Raw genomic sequence first — 19897 nt, 5'->3', positions numbered from 1 at the left:
TTTTCATAAGCAAGTTTTTTATGTCACAAACGTTGTTGCACCAAGTGCAAATATTTTTACATGCCAACCTAGCAATTTATATAAATATGTTATTTTTTCTGTCCAATGATATTCGCTTCTTACAGAATCTACATTCCAGCAGACTGTTATTTTTCCAGAAGCATCATTAGAATGACCAGTCATTAATGGTTCTGCTATAAGAACAAGATCTGCCATATATTTAAGATTATTACAAATAAAATTAGGAGTACAACTTTGTACATCATTTTGGTATGTATGCACTGTAACACACAACTGTGTCATAGGATAAGATTCCATAAGCGATCTTATATATCTTACATAGTACATAGAATCTTTAAGAGTTAATCCTAAATCGGACAGATGAGAAATATCCTCTATAATTATTAAAACTGTTTTGTTTTTATTTGCCACTTCATTATAGCTATCTCTTAAAAGTTTAAACATGTTATCAACCACAGTCATACCATTTAATCTATTATCTTTGCTATTATCCGACACTTTAACATTTAAATCAAAGAAAATTCTGTTACTAACGTCCATAGTATCGGTATCCATGTATATTCCATTTATATTATTCATTAATTCTTTCATGGGCTCTACAAGTGTTACTTTACCCTTTTCTTTTAATGTCATTAGGTTATGACCACTTCTCATACTTACATTATGATAATGACTAAATGTATTATGAAAAAGTACAAAACAAATTCCATAGTCCTTTTTCAATGCATTTGAAATAAGTGCATTCACTAAAAAATTTGCATCAGAGCCATGTTGCTCTTCGATTAAAACCATTCTTCCATGCATATCCACTCTATCGATACCAATAGTATTACATATAGAATCCATTAAGGTTACCATATTATAATAGATTATACAAAAATTATTTATATAAAAATAGAGTTTCACAATTAATATTTCTATCACTTCCAATGATATCTTATTCTTGTACTTTTATGTAAAACTGTTTTGTATTATAGTCTATAAAAAAAAAAAACAAAAAAGAAACATTTATATTGTACCATCATTAAAGAAATATTGAACAAAATATTATAATACGTACTAATACAGATCGTGCACGTGCATTAGTCACACAAACATAAGTGTCCCTAATATTTCTAACCTCAAAAGCATGACAGGAAGTACATGACGAAGACAATTAAGTATTGTATAAGTTTAGCTTAAAAGTATTATTTAAAAAGAAAAAAATCTTGTAAATATTAATAAATTTTTTAAGAAACTTATTGAAAAAGTAAGACAAACAATGAGTTGCGTATAATAAAACTGGATCGAAGAATTCTGACAAAGAAATAGATCTGATGCAACAATTTTATGTATACGTAATAGATACAAAATATTGTTGCAAGACAATGGGAAGATTTTAACTTGTATGTTAAATGATATGATAAAATAACATTAAAAAAAAAAAAAAATATATATATATATATATATATATATACATATATATATATATATATAAACATTTTGATATCTTAATGGTTTGATAAAGATGCGAAAAAAGTTTTGATTACTCAGCATTTCAAATGAACGGAAAATGAATGCGGTACTGCGGGGAAATGAATGATAACAGTATCAATGATAGAATTGCTTTAAATGTGTAATAGGATGTAAATATGTAAGCAGAAGCTTGGTACTATCAGAAAGAAGATTACATCAGTCAGTGTTCCGCAATTTTATTTAAATCAAACTTACCACTTGCTTTTTCTGATGCAACTCATGAGTAATCATAGATTATTAAACTTCATAAATCGTCAATTGTTGTTACTGCGTTATTGAAAGAAATACGAAGTGACCGTAAGGTGACAATCAATTATTTATCGATCTATCTATCAATCAAAAGATCTCCACGTGAATCGAATTTGAGTATTTACCTTTAAAATCTTCGCTATTTAAAATAGTTCAAAACAATAAAATGTAAATGTCCATTATCGTTTTTTATTTACAATCGAAAATATCGAAAATTCGATTTTGAACATGCTTCGATAAAGTTAGATTTGAAATTCGTATAAATTCCCGCGTATTTTTACTTTTAATGCAACCTTATACAATTCGTCTGTGACGTTGTTAACAAATTATCTTAAAAATTTTAATATCCAATTAATTAATCCGTTTATCTTACTCTATTCAGAGATTGGCAATATAACTAATTTAAGAGTAAAATGATATGGCAGAGTTTACAATATAATATACAAATGTATTACAATCCGCATGCTAATTTGGAAAGAGTATACACACGTATCGAAGGGTGATATACTTAACCACACTCGATGCTTTTTACGCATGTGAGTTTATATTTTCGGTACATGCGCCGATAGTTCTTACCTTGAGTAGTGTGAAACAGTGAAAGCTTTTAGGGTTGATCGTATTACGCGTAACCTCTCAACATTTTTACGGTCATCTGTAAAAGATTTTTAACTATAAATTATTATGTACAATATTTTTTAATTATATAAAGAAAGATTACGTGACTTATATAGAAATAAGAAATTTTTCAAGAAAACGATCATAAAAAGGTAACAGCTTAACACCTTAACCTTTTTTTTTTACGAAACGTAATTATTTATAAAAATTAAAACTATTCGACAATGGCGTCACGGGTTATTTTAAAGACTTGTAAAAAGACAACGAAAATTGGTGGTGGTCCTTCGCAAATTCGCTTTTTCAACGTAAATGTTAAGGTAAGCTGCACTTATCCCTCGCTTTTCTTTATTCTGCTACAAATTCGATTGTTCGATTTGATCTGAATAAATATCAATTGCTACGATCGATTTATATTTAGCTCATCTAATTGGCTGTTGCACATTTGGGAACAATGTATTGTGGCTAAAAAAAAAAAAAAAAAAAAAAAAGAATATTAGAAAGTGTACAAAGAAAACTTTACCTTTTAAAAATTAGCTAAATTATATGCACAGTTTTTAAACTTAATATTATATTTTCTATAGTTGTTATATTATATTCTCTGTAATTATACCAAAAATTGTCGGTTTAATTATATATACATAAAGATGTACGAAAACGAGCGATCCTCTGTGAAGTTTGCTACGAAATTTGAATTTTTATCAGTTGTTGTAAAATCTGTGATTATATATTTTAATATGAGAAAAAATATGTTCACAAAAGAAAAGCATCTTGCGAAAAAACAATGCGTGCACGTGAGGAACAGTTATTGAAAGACGACCTGCGAAGAATGGGGGAAGACGAACTTTGTGGTGGGGATACTAAAGGCTTAAACACAGATAAAAAGTGTAGCTCGATGAATCGTTTGGTAGTAATTCTTGTGCCTTCGCTTTATCGAGAATTCGTCTTTTGACTCCCGGACGAACGCTCTTCTTTTAGATTGTGCGGATCTAATTTGTTCCATAAACAACAAAGGTAAATTTACAATATTCGATCTCACATACAATTTTACGTAACATAGGTATAATCTTCATTGGTATATTTTTTAACATTGACAAGTTCTTTCTCTAAGATATTTTTTACTTATTAATATAAGTATATATAGTGATAGTACTATTAATTTTTTTCACACTAAATAAAATAAAATTTAATGCCGAACGTTATTGTAAACCATGTCGACTCTTTTCCAGGCTTATTAAATTAGATGGTTCAATGTGAAACATGTTGCAAAAAATTATAAATGGACGAACGATATTAAGATGATCAAGCAAATTGAAATTCGATGGTTCTCAAATTCTATTTTGATGGTCTGTGATTTGAAACGTTAAGGTGCTTCCACACGATTCGATCAAAGACATATTGGAACGATATAAATTATTCGCTAAAGATCATTAGACGTATATTAATGACACGAGATCTTTTTTCATTTGCTAATGAAATTTTTTTTTTTTTTAATGACGAATCTTTAAGTAGACTTTTGAAAATCCGTAATAAATGAAATACTTTCTCGCGGTAGATATCACTGATTAGCCTTGACTAGATCACGCGCATTTTTTGGGTGCCAGAGTAGTTAAAGTACTTATTTTGATACGTGGACGCGTTTGTTCGCACGTGTATCGCGTTCCTTGAACTTAAATTATCCTTACGAATATTCTTTCTTTTTTAGTTTTTAAAGTGTATATAATAAAGAAAAAAATTTAACGAAATGAATAAATTAAATGTTATTGACGTAACATTGCCGATGTTACTCATATTTTCTTTACCACGAACGGTGATCTCTTATTTGGGTAACTGTTCTATATCCTACTACATGTGCAGTAGCGATGTGTACGAATGTAACTTTTGTCTGCCAAAGAAAATGCCTGGTCAGCTGGAGGAAGTTGAAGGAAAGCATGCCACTTTTGGTATGGGATGCTTCTGGGCTGGTGATTCCCTCTTTGGAGCATTACCCGGTGTTATAAGGACTTGTGTAGGTTATTCCGGTGGTACTAAGGAGACGCCAACATATAAAAACATGTAATATGCTTTTTTTATAATTTCATTCAATTTTTATAATTGATCGCTTATACGATTATCAATACTGTTCTCGTTTCTATTACAGAGGTGACCATACAGAAGTTATTGATATTGAATTTGACCCAGATGTTGTATCATACGCGCAATTACTTAGTATATTTTGGAATAACCATGAATATAGTTTAATAACAAAAATTAAACGACAGGTAATTGGCTTTCCCTGATTAAATTTTTATTTCATATTAAATTTTTTTCTAAATGTTCTTTTTCCTTTTTTTTTTAATATCTTGAAATTTGCAGTATATGTCATTAATTTTATATCACGATGAAGAACAAAAGATGATAGCTGAAAAATCAAAAGACCACGAACAACGTGAACGTGGAGAAACATTTGTCACCGAGATTAAACCATTTGAAAAATTTTATCCAGCAGAAGAGTAAGTCACATGTGAACTTGATAATAAAAGTCATTCGTAGTAATTTTATTTTAGTAATAGGTGCTTTTAATGATAGGTGTAATTAATTGAATTACAATTTGTTTTGATTTTTAGTTATCATCAAAAGTATCGTCTTCAAAATCATCCATGGTTAATCGAAACTACCGGTCTTACAACAGGTGAGATATTACGTACTTCACCTTTAGCAGCTAAATTGAATGGGTATATAGCAGGAGTTGGATCATTAGAGCAACTTGAAAAAGATTTACCAAATTTTGGACTTAGTGACAAAGCTGCACAGTATATAAAAAAATATCTTATTAAAAATCAAGGAACTGGTCTATATTGTTAGTTTATTAAATAAATGAAATTAATTCTACTGGAAAAACGTAGACTGACGAAATTAGTTCCTTACTGCAAGGAAATCTGTTGTTTAATTTAGTTTAATTTATAAAACTTTGTTATAAATTGATTCATAGATACAAAATGTTACTTCTGCTCAAATTAAATATGACGTATTTATTATAAAATCTAAATAATAGTATTATAGCAAATCATATTTTTTTCTCTTTTTATATCATGTTGTAAGATATAGATAGTTAAAGTTACACGCAATAGTTTTATGCATACTACAAACACCTTCTTTTCATGTATGATGATATTTCATATTTTTAGTTATTTTACATCCACAGTATTATCCATACTTCTATTGAGAGTATAAGAATAAAAGAGAGTACCATCATGGATATTATATATATATATATATATATATATATATATATATATATATATATATATATATATGACGTGTTAACGTAAACAGAAACATACGTGTTCTCATTGAATTTTTTTAAACCATCATTAAGTGTACAGTGCTATATAATAGTGTACTTGTATGCTATAGTTTAAAAAGATATTACTTACACAGAAGCAATTTTTAAATATCACGAATATATTTTAATACAAATATAATAGCGATTAAACCAATTGAGAAAAGTAGCTGTACAATAGAGTATAGGTAGTACATTTGTAAAAGTATCTTTACAGAGAAGATGAAATTATATTTTAAAGTGCTTATTATATTGTGAACATTTATATTTCATAGAATTTTTATCATATAAAAATCTAAGTTGTAATGATAATCAAATTAAATCTATATTATATTGTTTCTAATATTTGAGTATAATGATAAAACCCCTAAATCACATTATTTTTGAATGAAATAGCGTAATAATAAAAAAATATATGTATATATAAAAAGTGAAATAATATGAGATGAATATTATTATAAAAAAGAAAAATATCTTTCAATTTTACTTAACTAACTGATCGTTATATTTATATACAATTTTAATATCTAATAATTATTGTATACAATCCTTTTATTTTATATGATGAGCACCATTTCAGAATGTTTAGTAAATATTTTATAATAACTTACATTACAATATAATCTTATATATTTTACATTACATATTTTACATTATACTGTGCTTTTTACAGACAAAAAAAGCGTAACTTTTTTCTGTTAAGACAATGTTATTTAATTATACGAAAATGTTTAATAATAATCTTATTTCCTCCCATAATCTTAATGAAGAAAATCCTAATAAATAAATAAAATGTTTTCCGAGCATTATGCATTGCATTAATATATGATAAAAGAACACATTTTATATCATCTAATTGTTTAATATCGAAAAAGTGCATATGATGATACATTTACATATATTGTTCAGTATTAATTTTTTTTTTCTACTTAATAATTTTTGATATATATTGTCGTGATATATAGACAAGTTATGTTATGTAAGACATAATAATGGTCTTACATTTGAACGCCTGCCTAAAGATAGTATATATTTTATTAGTTTAATTGAAATTATTCATAAAAGCTAGGAAGATATCTGCATTTGTTTATAAAAATGATTATCTAAAGAACATTGTTGTTTGCAAAAATTGTAGCACTAAATTTGTTTCAATGAATATGAATATTAATAGGTTTTATAATTCTAAATAATATCTATATTGAATTTTAATTAAGATAATTGGTTAGGGCAGTTAAAATATACATGAGAGTTGTCATTATGACATCACAACTTTAATATTACACGTAAAAGTCTAAGAAAATTATTGTTATTGCAAGAATATTTAGAACTATTATTCTTTCTGAACACATTGATACTGATTATATAGGAAGATATAATTTATTATTTGTAGTATAATAGGCTTTCTTTTCTCATCAATTGAGATTTGAACTAACAACTCAAAGAAAAAGTACCAATTGTGCTCTGATAATATGATAAAATAAAAATTATTATATTTTGTATACATATATATTTTTTACAGCAGATATCTTTCATTTTTAAAGAATATCGATATATTCTTCTATTTAAATGTCATAGAAAATTTCTTCTTCGTTTTATTAATCACATTCTTATATATTGTTAATTTAGATATAATATAATTATCTGATGATTATATCATAACACATATTTTTAAAAAAATAGATGTCTTTAGTTCATAGATAGACATTTAACATATACGTTATATCCACTGTAACATGTAATTTGGAAAATCTAATTATTTTTTTAATACATTTTTGAATGACAATGTGAAATATTTAAATTACAGTGGTGTTTCTTTTCTACCTTTTTTTTTCCCTTATAATTGAAGACATCGTTTTAAATACTTAACATGCTAATATAGATATATATTATATTTTATATAAGCAGAAGTAGATATAAAAATTTGGCTGCTTAAATTAATATAAAATTAGCACTTATATAGTTATTATATTTTATATTCATAAAAAAGACTGGAAGATATTGAGTGTAGTCTTATGTTTGGCTGTTGCTTATGAGAAGATAATTTTTTATAGAATAAATATATATATATATATATATATATATATATATATATATATATATATATATATATATATATATATATATGTATATATATGTATATAAGTTTACTCTCTATTTAGAATACTTTTTTTAAATAAATAAAATTCTGTACAACAAAGGTCATGTGAAAAACTGATATAATAGAGAGATTCTAAAGCACTATGAAACATTTAAATCAAAAAGAGGCTTGCTTATAAATTTATTTCTAATTTGCATGAATATATATTTCGAAAGACAAGTGCGATACTATTATCACATACATAAGAGATATAATAATAGAAGCAAAAAGAAATATCTCGCAATCAGTTTTTTACAAGACCATCGTGCTTATAAATTAATTATTAAAATTTTATAATGATGGCTAATTATTAACTAAATAGTTAAAGATATCTAATATTATTAACTAATTAACGGTGTAAATACAAATGATAGTTTATGTACAAATTGCAGAATAATATATGTCAAAAATTTAACTATAATACATTGTTACTATAACTGTTAAGTACATATTTAATCATTCCAAAATAGGATAACATTTCTAAAATTGATTCTATAACATTTTAAAATATTATTATTAATAACATACATTACAGAGAATGTAATGCTTATTCAGGAATCCCAATAAGGATAATTAAGTATATATAAAAGTATATTTCTAATATCATATGAATTTTGATCTATGAAAAGTCTAAGAAGAATTAAGTACAATGATCAATGCAATTAAATTTTATCTAAAAATTGAATAGATATATTTACCATGTTATGTTCAAGGAACATTTAGTTTAGCGACGTGTAACTTTATCTTCGTATATGTACATTTTACATGACAGTACAACAACTCTTTTCTGAGTGGTTATCACCAATAATTTCACTTGTGTTTCCAGTAAATCGTTGAAAGTCACTTGTGCCCAAATCAGAGTTGGATATAGATGAAACTGGTACAACTGGAAAACCATTTCCATTAGTATCCACGGAACCACTTGATATATGTCGATTTTGTGCCCTCTTCTTTTTCAAATCTGATAGAGATTTGACAAAAACTACAGACACATGTATGTTGATCTTTCCATTGGTATCATCTGTCGAGTAAATAGGTTGCTGGCTGCCAACTGGTACATCAGGTTCTGTCACTGCTGAGGCAAATAGGTAAATCCAGTGCTATTTTCCTTCAAGCTCAACTTCTTTTCGTTGTAAATCCATTTTGCGATCCCTTCACCTAACCCCTTATATGCTATGCACTGATTATGGTTGGAAATGATGTTTCAACTAGACTCATGCACTAAGCATGACATGCTTGAGCATAAGCGTTAAACACTGCATAAAGAAGTACCATGTCACCAGTGTGCATATACAGTATATAGCATATTGCAGATCAAAGTCTTTTTAAGTCAATGTGTATATGAGTATATAGAATATAATTATATATTAGATTCAAAAAAGGAACTAGATTTTGGTATTCTTTGTTCCAGTTCTATGCTTCTACATATAATAATGATGCAATTACAATAATAACATACTTTTTTAACACGATGTCATTATTATAAAAGTTCAATATTACTAAAGCAACTGTACTGCATTTTAACAAGCTACCATAATTGAACAGTTTAGCTATGCTTGCTCATGGTAGACTGAGTAGTATTGAGATAAAATAGTGATTAGAATAATAATCTTTTATAAGGCTATTTTATTCATGTATAACAAAATCTTATATATCAGTTTGTAGCAAGTTTGTTGTAAATATTTTTTTTATATCTCCAAACTACAACTGATATGTTTATTAAATTGACTAATATGTTTTTATTCAATACTATTCGTCTATTCACCTTAATAACCTTAGAAGATGATAAGATTGGTACTTATTAAGTACCAATTATATACATAAAATATATAGAAACTTCGTGATAAATGTAAATTATATGAAAGCTCACAAAATTGTAATATAATCATGCTGTACTACACTATAGGCCATTAAATATTTGGTATTTTTAATAAAATTATTAATGTATCAAACAATAATAATTTTCTAAATGTACACTAGACCTATGAATTCGTAGCGAGTATATTTTATATAGATTTCTGCTAAGTAATAAATTATCTTTTATCATTGCACTTTTAATCATTATTATAAAATTTCCTTAAAAAATTTCTATTATTTCCGAGTTTCAAAGTATGTCCAAACACATGGGAAGTACTTCATATTTAACAAAAAATTATAATTATTTAATTACTAGATCATTTTAAATTGATATTTATCATTTTTAAAATTTTGTTAAACCAAGCAAACGTATTATCCCAGTGAAATGATTTAGTTAAAGTATAGAACTTCTACAAAACAAAAGAGCATATTGGTAGATAAATGTACTATATATGTTGTACAAATATAAATTATATATGCATGATTGCAATGTATATACAAGATTTGAAAAAATCAATCAATACAATTTGCTCAAAAATGTGATTAAAGAAATAGGAAAGTGACATAAAAAACTAACCTCAGAATTAGTCAGGAGCACGCAGTAATGAAAAAGAGAAAAGCAGGTAAATGATAGGTAACTAACATATTTGGACCACGTATTTGGATTACACGCAGAGTTCATAAACTACACGCAGAGTCTTCCTATCATTTATATATATTTATAAATGTTAACCTATGCTGACTAACATAGATATATTGAAATAATTTCATTTTCAAAGACTTTAAAACTTTTGAAGATACTTAAAGATACATTATTGTATCACAGCATATTATTATTGTCATTTATATATCCAAATTACATCCAATGAGATAATCATTGAGTCATAACACAACTTAAATTTAAGAAATTATTGACTGAAAAAAATCAGAGAAAGATGCAATATACCTTAATATACATACATAACATAATCTTACTTTGTACATTATAAAAGATAATAAAATATAGTTATGTGTGAATATTAAGAAGATCATGAAGAAAAAAGAAAAAAGAAAAAAGAAAATGTTCACTTTTAATGATTCTTGGGAAAAAGCTACCATTTACCACAATGTTCTACTAAACCACAACCAATACAAGCATAAAAAGAATTGGAATGTACCTGAATCTTTATCAACATCTTCATGCATAAAAGAATCATTATCCTTTCCTTCTGGCCCTTTGCGTACAGCAGGAGTCAGCGTACTTGATTCAGTTTCATTATTTACCACATCTTGCGTATTAGTGCTGTTCTCTGTTTGTGGAAGATTAGGAGTTGGAATACTAACATATGTCTAAAATAAATCAAATATTCTAATGTAATTTTGATGAGCTAGTAGAAATAAGCACAATTTGTAGTTTATTTACAATTAAAAATGTTGTATTATAATATATATTGATTGTTTAATTAGATTATTTCACCTGTTGTGCTTGTAACCTCAGTCTTGCTTCCTCTTGAGCATCTTTCTTTGTTGTGAGAACTTTGTCTCTGATCGATGTCCGTCGTACGCTTTGAGTACGGGTATTTATACTTTGCGATCTTCGTACCCGCCGACCTTGTGCTTCTCGTAATCGTTTACTCTCTTGTTCCGTTTTAAGTTCAACTATACGTTCTCTAATTTCAGGATCTTCACAAATATCTATAGTTCATTGTTATATATATGTTATCATAAAAAATTTGTATAGCTTAGTTATTCAAAAAGACAAAAATAAAATTTCTTCTACTTATATTTAAATGAATCTTTACCAGCAGGAGTTTCGTCATGCTTATTTCTTGCATTTAAATCAGCCCCATTTTGTACCAATAGTTCTAGAACTTCTAACTGAAATGTTTTAAAATTGATTTTTTAAGGTTCAAATATTGAATAGTTAATAATTCACTTACATGACCCCAACATGCTGCTGCATGGACAGGTTGCCATTTATCATTATCTTCTATATCTGTAGAAATGTGTTGATCGAGAAGATATTCGACTACCCTTAAATAACCATTTGCCGATGCTATGTGAAGCTATAAGAATTATATTGCAAAAGATATGTAATATACTATTTAATAAATTCAATAAATAAAATTATATTTCAGAATAAAATAGAGGAATTTGAACATACAGGTGTAGCACCTTGATGATCCTTATACTCGAGATCTCCACCCATGGTAACAATTTTTTGCAAATCTCTCAACATTTGAACTTCAGTTGACGCTCTAGTTTCATCTATTAATTCCTGTGTAACGCCTCGTCTTGCCATTTCCCCTAAAATGAAAATAATATAGATTTTCGAGAGATTGACTTAAAATATATATCATTTATATTAATTATATAAATAAGACATCAACCTTCGATACAATCTAATGTCTTTTCATCCTCACAAATGTCATAAGGCATATTTCCATCAGCGTTAACAGCCAATAAGTTCGCACCTCTAGCTATCAGATACCTTACAAGATGTAAGTGACCGCAGGTAGCAGCAGCATGTAACGGAGTCCATTTTTCACTATCTTCAGCATTCACATTAGCACCAAATTCAACAAGTAACTTCATCATCTCTTCATTGTCATCTATACAGCATTGATGCAATGCAGTTAATCCATCTTCATTTGTTGAATCGGGATTTACTCCTTTTTTCAACAGTCTCCTAACTAAAAATGCATTTATCATACATTAATAAAATCTGAAGGTAATAGAAAGTATTTTACTTTTTTTATAGTGGAACTATATTCCAAATTATACACACTGTTATCGTTACCTTCATCTATATCATTTCTTGCAGCAGCTTCTAATAACATGACACTATCATTGAAGTATATATGACGCTTGTTGCTTGTATGTCTGGTTTGATTCCGTAGCCATTCTTTCTCACGCTGACGCCACACTTTTAACTGCTGAAGTCTACGATGTCGTGCAAGATGTAGTCGTTCTTGCGTAGTGAGCCTTTCTACACGGACCATATCTGCTACCAAATCCGCGTGTTCCATTGTTATGTGCTTATAGTTCTTACAGCTGTATTTTCCTGTTAAAAGAAAAAATGTTTAATTGTTCATAGAATTATATACAACAATTTAATATTTTAAATTCAATTATTGTAATTTTATATTTTGCCTCAATTCTGCAGCTCGTATAATAACTATTAGGAATATATCGTAAGTACATTTTGATTATGATTATTATACGAATAAGAAGAAAATATGTTCGGATTACAAAACAAGATAAATTTACCGCTATGTTTATACCACCATGATTTCATTTTTAAATACTTGAAAATTTGTTGATAAATACTCATCATCATCTTGAAATAATACAGAGATTTAGTTGTTTCAATAATGTATATATAACTTGAGCAATATATTTTTGGTTGACTGCTAGAGAATTTATAGTATATTTTAGCCTGGTGCCAAAATAAACTTATTAATTACTCAGGTAGATAAACGTATATTTGCACAAATGTTTCAGCACATACAAAAATATCTCTTTGGACAAGTGATCATAATTTTATATCTGTTTAGCTTTCTTAGAAATTATAAATAAGATATTTTTCTAAAGAATAATGTCAGTTAGATTATATGTCAATATTATTCTTGCTGGAACAGTTTAGAGAAAAGCTTGGATGAAGATATTCTTCTAACGAGTCGAAAGGTGTATTTATTATATTATTAGAAAATATTATATATAAGAAAGTAATGCTACATATGGAAAAAAATAATCATAATATATGTAAATTATTCTTGAAAAATAACATGCCAATATATACATTCTATTTGATAGCTCTGTTATAATGATAAAGGTATATTGGCTCAAGTGTGAAGATTAAAGTCTTAAGATCAGATCAAAGAAGATATCATATAATAATTAGGTATAATTCCAAGTTGTTATTATATTTTTAATGTGGTTTCAAGTATAGCAAATAAAACAGATGTCTGTGTAATATATTTTGTCTCTTGTGAAATACATTTAAATTGACATTGAATATAAGAGAGCACAGCATTTTGAATAATTTATTTCATTTAGATTTCCTTTGAAGAAATAATAATTTATATAAAAGCTAAAGTAAAATTGACATATACACTGATATAAAATATGGAAAAGAAAAAAAAAAAAAAAAAGGAAAAAAGAGAGAAAAGAGAAAAATTAATTTACCGAATCGAATCTCAAGTGAAATTACAAAGAGTTGAATTAGGGTTCTTATCTGTAAGAAAAGGAAAACTCGAGATCGTGTGTGAACGATAAAGACCTAATCTCACATAACAGAATAGGTAGAACAAAAATTAGAACGCTCGTTTCATTGCAGAGAAGGCACTTGGTGTCCCGTATTTAAAAGGTGTTTGAACGAAAGAAAAATTGTGGTAGGTCAGTCGGCACCGAAAATGACATCGTCGCTGTCGTCGTTGAATTTTCCAATGATGAAAAATCGGAGTGTCGGTCGACGTCGAGACGGTTCGACTTTCCGTCCTCGGTACGATAAAGAAATGAACGTAGAGCACGATAAGGAAGAGACATTGGCTCGACGTACCCAACGACGACGACGGGCCGGTTTACCTTACGCACCTGCATGCACACGGCGACTCAAAGGGGACTCTCCTCCTCCTCCGCCACCTCTTCTACCTTCTCCTCCGCCTCCACTGCCACCTCCTCGTTCCCTTTTTGTTACTCTCTCGCGCGGCTTCGAAGTTACGACGTTCGATATCACGCGACGAGAAAAGCGCGGCGGCTTTTCGACCGGCGAAAAGACAGCATTTTTTTTTATCTTGTTCAACACTTTCCTCTTTCTTCCTTTTCTAGCAAGATAGAGATAGAGAGAGAGAGAGAGAGAGAGAGAGAACGGAGGAAGAGATTTTCATCCACGCTGGCAAAGAGAGAATAGATATATATAGGATATAGGAAAACAGAAGAATGATGGAAAAGAAGAGATCAAATTTATTCGTGGAACGCGTTTTCTATAAGGAACAATTCTCTCGTCCTAACAACGACTTGGCCTTTCCTTATTATCAGTATCGTTCGTGGCAGCGCGCGCTCCCTCCAATAACGTTTACCTGTCTGTCGCCATTTTTAAACTACCTGTAGACATTTCGCGTTCGCGCGCCATCCTTCACCCGCGATTTATTTCTTTATTTTGAATTTGCCGCGCAATCAAACGTAATTGCGAAGCACCGACGAATGAAAAAAATTCTATGTGCAAAACCTATCAACCGTTGGAGGGGAAGGTGAGAAAGATGTTCGTTACTTTCTATGTGACTTATATACATCCTTACGTAGAATATTCCGACGTATTTATTTTTATAGTAAAGTATAGATAAAAATATTCATGAAAGGGATAAATCGTCAAAGCGGTACTTCGTTGTGAATTCCCTCATGTTCAAGGTAAAATATTACGGGCCAATTATTTCGAAATAGAGTTTTGGAGGTTTCCTACAATAAGACTCTCCTTTAGATGGATTAATAGAGAAAAATTAAAAATACTAACGAGTTAAACATGTACAATTAATCCTTTCGCTTCGAATGGCGTAAATATACGCCTTTTTAAGAGTGAACGCTTAAACAAGAAGGCGTATTATATACGCCATCGATAAACTGACGATCAAATACGAATTGCGTATCGAACATCGTTAGCGGTCCGTACGTCGGCATCGAAAATTTTCAACGTCTACAGCGAACACATTATTTCACAAGCGAAAGGGTTAACATCTATACGCCATTTATGTTACACATTATTGTACGATTAGAAAAGACTCGATAGAAAAGTATTTTGCCCTTATATTCTTTCATATTCTCTACTATACATTTAACCACTTATTCGTCCTCCCCTGTTATGCTTTTTCTCATAATGTATAATTCGTCCAACAATTTAATTCCATTCATATATATATATCATACATACTTATTTTCTTACTCTGAAGCTACTACTTTGAATACTGTTTGTTCCTTCCCATCATTTATATACATTATATATCTACTTCCTTTTTATTTCTCCCACTATCTCTTTTTCATTATTATGCAACAAACAGAAGTTCATTCGATCGATAAAGCCACATCATCCACCAAGTGGTCATACTTTATGCTACATTTCTATTAATTTAAAAATATTGTTCATTGTTCCCAGCCCGATGGATTTCGTGAAAGAAAAAGACGCTAAACTATCGACGAAATTCATGGAGCAAGGAGAAACAAAGATTCACCTGGCTGTGTGCAGCGGCATTCTCGCTACCTGCGGTAGCTTGTTTGGCAAGCTAGCCGGTGGCGCTGAGTTCGTCTTCTTGGTGAGTGGCGCGACATTTGAATATATTAAAGCTACCTTTTATATAATTTTCTACATACCTTGTAGGTTAATATTTTCTCTTTATTAAATTTTCGATCGATGAAGGTAATAAATTAAATGAATGATAAATTTCTGATAAAAGATACCGATGGTGCTAAAAGTAAGCCTCCTCGTGCTCATGGTCGTGACTAACACAATAGGCTGCACATTCTTCGTAAAAGCTCTGAACGGAAGTGAATCTTCTTTACCTGCTACGGTTGCCAGTACAGCGATGAATTATGTTTGTTCGGTGAGTAATCGATGTATTTGCCGTTCACCGTCGAGAACTGTTAGCACGAATATTATCAGACGACGTGTTAATCGCGCCTTTTCTTCGCGAAAGTATTCTAAGTGGTAAGACCAAAGTAAATTTGAAAAGTATCAATGCACTAATTTGTTTACAATGGCATAGTTTCCATCTCTAGTTTTCTCATTTCTGTCGATAACGATAAACGTACTATCAATACCATCGCGCACTTATCTCCACATCGAGTAAGCTCACGAGTCTCTTAAAGGCCTTTGATTTTTTTCACGCTCTACCCTCGACTAGTGCTTTCGATTCGTACGTTAACGATTGGTGGGTACTCTTCGAATATAAAAGCCTCACTTTCCTATCCTCCTCGCACTGAATCACAAATTTTACTTTTATCCAAAAGTTAGTTTTCCCAATGGTTCACAATTTAAAAAGCTCGTTTAAAAATTGTCTACGATATCTGTATATTTTTTCTTCGCGTATTCGAACAAAATTATTTTTCATTATAAGAGTGTGCGTTGGGAAAGTAACTATCGCATGGAAAGTTATAATTATCGTCGATACGATATTTGTCTTCTAATTGTTCCTATATATATATATATATGTATATATATATATGTTATATCTTTCTTCGTAGTTTCTTATTTTCTTCAATCTTCTGAACTGGACGAAATTTTTCTTCACCGTTATATAAAATCGATGTAAAAGTATAAAAGAGTAATCACTGTATTCACTCTTCACGCTTCTCTTAAACACCATCACTGTTCCATGTATTAGTTAGTTCGAATAAATTCATCGGGCTTACATTAGCGTTGTGCCGATACGTTTTCCCAGAAGTAGCTTGGCAAGAGTGAAAGGTGTTCCGCAAGCTAGACGTATCACCGAGATCTACGAGAGAGCCGGTATAATGCGATCGTGGCAATTACCGTAGATCTGATAATACAACGATACTCCTACGTGAGTACTCGTACACCTCGTAATTCGCGATCGAGAGACATGTCGGACATAACTCGTACTCTCTTTAAAAACGATGCTCACGTGAAGAGCGTCGACAAGTTGCCTGTTGCATAATAACGGCATGCGGAATATGCGTTACGCGATTACAAATCTACACGTCATGGATACACTGCATACCCGACGATATTCGATAATTGATTTTTTCTACTTTCAATAATTGTCAAGTATAATATAAAGATAGAAATAAAGATAAATAAAAGATTAAACTCACGTTGATTAATTTTTAGGGTATTCCTTTTGGATATCATATTTTGCTATCATTATCCTTATGTTTCCCAGTTATAGATAATTTTAATTCGTTAAATACTTTTCTTCTAATTTCAAGGCGTTCCTCGGTTTTGTAATATTCGGCGAGTCGACCTCCTTAACTTGGTGGTGTGGTGCATCCTTGGTAATCCTCGGTTTGATTCTCATCTGTTATACACCAAACAAAGAAGACTCTACGAGCCAGCAGCGGAAGCTCAAACAGCAATAATTTACAGAAAGCATTTTTGCAGTCGACTTTGTAAGAGGAACGAGTGACTCAGATCGTTACTCAGGTAAACCAAAGTTGTTTCACGTTTAACGTCTTTTTTTATTCTTTACTTAATTATAGATGAGCAAACGTATGAGCAAGGGTGTTCTGTTTGATTTAATAATGTAAATTGTATCAAGTTATACAGAGATAATATAAAAGATAATTTTATTGAGGGTACAATAGGAGAACCCATATTCTTTCACTTTTAATTCACATAATTATCGCGCCTGGGTTGCTCGTGAACACGTCGGCCCTATACGATAGAGAGAGAGAGAGAGAGAGAGAGAGAGAGAGAGAGAGAGAGAGAGAGAGAGAGAGAGAGAAAGGGATCGTGAATTCCCTTGCGGCAAAACGCCATCGTCGTAGGATTTGCGTAACTCGTTACGCATTCATGCACAAATGCACAAGGGACTGCTCGCCTATCAACGGCGCATCCGTCCATCCACGATGATTTTGTCTCACGTGCCAAGAGGCAATAACGAGAGGCATTACGAGAGAACGAAGATAAAAGATGGAGGGAAGGAAAGTGATCGAAACTTTAGCGTATTTACGCTTCGTCTTTTTAACCGATAAAGAGCCCGATCATGCCAATCATTATTATCCTACCTTCTCGCTAACTTTATTTGCATAAGAATGCCGGTTGGTGATAGTAGCTGCATTCGTAGATATTTTTACAAACGCTGTCACGCCTCGAAACTTGTTTATCGTGACGCACTCGAACGGCCAGACAGAAACCTCTCCACGTTAATCTCTCCTTCGTAATTCTTATTCTGTAACTTTAGCGTTAAGTTTCAAATTGGAACGATATTGAACTATATCGTTGATTATAATGACTCGATGCTTTTCTTTAAAAAATTATCAGCGACCGATTGGTCGGCCTTTTTTTAAATAAATGACAGCGCTCGTATATATGAGAATGATCATTTTTGCTTACCTATTTGTCACGTACAATATGTTATTTCGCATACGATTAATAAGGTAACATTAATAAACGAAGGTTTTCGTTACGTACGGATACGTAATTCTCTTAAAATCTAATAGAATACGCGGTCTTTTCGTCGATGAAATGCGCAGAAAGAACCACGAGGAGTGAGCAAAGGAGTGACGGAGCGAGAAAGAGTTAAAGAAAGAAAGAACGAGTCTAGAAGTATATGGAGAGGCGCTTGTTTTAGCACAGTAAAGTGGGTCTCCGTGCTTCTAGTGCTACCGGATAGAAATAGTGGAAGAAGAGAAAGAGGAGGAGGATGAAAGGAAAAAAGAAAAAAGAAAAAGAGAGAAGAAAAAAAATTCTCTCTTATGAGTATTCTCTACCTCTTACGAATTTCATATACGTATTGCATCGCTTTCACCGTACAGAAGTGAAAGAGAAATATTTATGCCGCTTTGAATCAAACAATCTTTTTGTTCGTCTAGGTATTCATCTGCGACTAAGAATCCGTCAAGAGATTAAACGGATATCGAATCGACGCGTGGCTTTAGAACAAAAGGAGAAATGTACGCTCTCCTAAAGGCTTTTCATCGATAAAAATTCATGTGAAAATTTACAAAGACGGAGATATATCTAGAAGAAAACCAAGAGCCATCGTTACGTTAGCAAGTAGCAAATATATGATGGAAAGAGGAAAAGAACAACTGATCGCGTATTGATTGTAAAGAAAAGAAAAAAGAGATATTAGTGTAAGAGAAAAAGAGAGAAAAAGAGAGCAGGATGTAGCGAGCGTTCATTCAGAGGTTGCGCGAGTATAGCGGCCGTCCCATTTTCTATCAGCATTCCATTACTCTGCGAACGTAGCCCAGTTAGCTGTATTCGTTGACTGGCCCTAGTAGACCAGATTTACGGTTTGTGGAGCAGGGTCGGGGGTAGTATAGATGACGAGGAGGGTAGTGGGGGTGGATAGTTCTTTATCGAGCGGCGCCTGCGCGAGGACAACCCGAGCTACAGCGATGTACGTTGGACAGTTTGTCCCGTCCTCGAGCGCTCCACCCCTACGTTTCTTCGCACGTTATACACCCCTCCACCTGTTCGGTATGCCGATCCACGATTTTGCGACTTACCACATAACCACCGGAGACAC

General features: G+C 30.8%; 4 protein-coding genes across 15 annotated transcripts; 2 read left to right on the top strand and 2 right to left on the bottom strand.

Annotated features, from left to right (window-relative positions):
• Nucleotides 1–2295, bottom strand: LOC124427887 (elongator complex protein 6-like). Of its 2 annotated transcripts, none has more exons than XM_046971300.1 (2): nt 1732–2295; nt 1–999 (listed from the first exon to the last, which is right to left on the bottom strand). In XM_046971300.1, the coding sequence occupies exon 2, from the start codon at nt 877–879 to the stop codon at nt 19–21; it is 861 nt and encodes a 286-aa protein (XP_046827256.1). In that variant the 5' UTR covers nt 880–999; nt 1732–2295; the 3' UTR covers nt 1–18. The 2 variants fall into 2 exon arrangements, with proteins under 2 accessions (XP_046827256.1, XP_046827255.1); XM_046971299.1 differs by lacking the exon at nt 1732–2295 and adding an exon at nt 1082–1333.
• Nucleotides 2296–2579: 284 nt separating this feature from the next.
• Nucleotides 2580–6062, top strand: LOC124427888 (peptide methionine sulfoxide reductase). 2 transcript variants are annotated; one of them, XM_046971301.1, is made up of 5 exons: nt 2580–2717; nt 4292–4452; nt 4538–4658; nt 4753–4889; nt 5004–6062. In XM_046971301.1, exons 1-5 carry the CDS (start codon nt 2625–2627, stop codon nt 5239–5241), a joined length of 750 nt encoding a protein of 249 aa, XP_046827257.1. In that variant the 5' UTR covers nt 2580–2624; the 3' UTR covers nt 5242–6062. The 2 variants fall into 2 exon arrangements, with proteins under 2 accessions (XP_046827257.1, XP_046827258.1); XM_046971302.1 differs by lacking the exon at nt 2580–2717 and adding an exon at nt 3260–3411.
• A 207-nt stretch (nt 6063–6269) lies between these two features.
• Nucleotides 6270–17632, bottom strand: LOC124427879 (protein phosphatase 1 regulatory subunit 16A-like). Of its 9 annotated transcripts, none has more exons than XM_046971277.1 (9): nt 17517–17632; nt 12493–12756; nt 12083–12385; nt 11857–11999; nt 11633–11758; nt 11495–11570; nt 11170–11387; nt 10871–11042; nt 6270–8931 (listed from the first exon to the last, which is right to left on the bottom strand). In XM_046971277.1, the coding sequence occupies exons 1-9, from the start codon at nt 17551–17553 to the stop codon at nt 8618–8620; spliced, it is 1653 nt and encodes a 550-aa protein (XP_046827233.1). In that variant the 5' UTR covers nt 17554–17632; the 3' UTR covers nt 6270–8617. The 9 variants fall into 9 exon arrangements, with proteins under 9 accessions (XP_046827233.1, XP_046827237.1, XP_046827239.1 ...); XM_046971281.1 differs by lacking the exon at nt 17517–17632 and adding an exon at nt 15619–15834; XM_046971283.1 differs by lacking the exon at nt 17517–17632 and adding an exon at nt 14289–14537.
• On the top strand, nt 14542–18014 carry LOC124427897 (transmembrane protein 42-like). Of its 2 annotated transcripts, XR_006943042.1 has the most exons (5): nt 14542–14944; nt 15841–15997; nt 16139–16285; nt 17631–17844; nt 17901–18014. XR_006943042.1 is itself a non-coding variant. In XM_046971316.1 (4 exons), exons 1-4 carry the CDS (start codon nt 14898–14900, stop codon nt 17778–17780), a joined length of 501 nt encoding a protein of 166 aa, XP_046827272.1. In that variant the 5' UTR covers nt 14542–14897; the 3' UTR covers nt 17781–18014. The 2 variants fall into 2 exon arrangements, 1 of the variants encoding a protein (XP_046827272.1); XM_046971316.1 differs by having other exon boundaries at nt 17631–18014.
• Nucleotides 18015–19897: the final 1883 nt, after the last annotated feature.

This window comes from Vespa crabro, chromosome 11, assembly GCF_910589235.1.
Source record: "Vespa crabro chromosome 11, iyVesCrab1.2, whole genome shotgun sequence".
NCBI lineage: Eukaryota > Metazoa > Arthropoda > Insecta > Hymenoptera > Vespidae > Vespa > Vespa crabro.
Note: the sequence above shows the minus strand (reverse complement) of the source record. Positions and strands in the feature narration are given on the sequence as shown.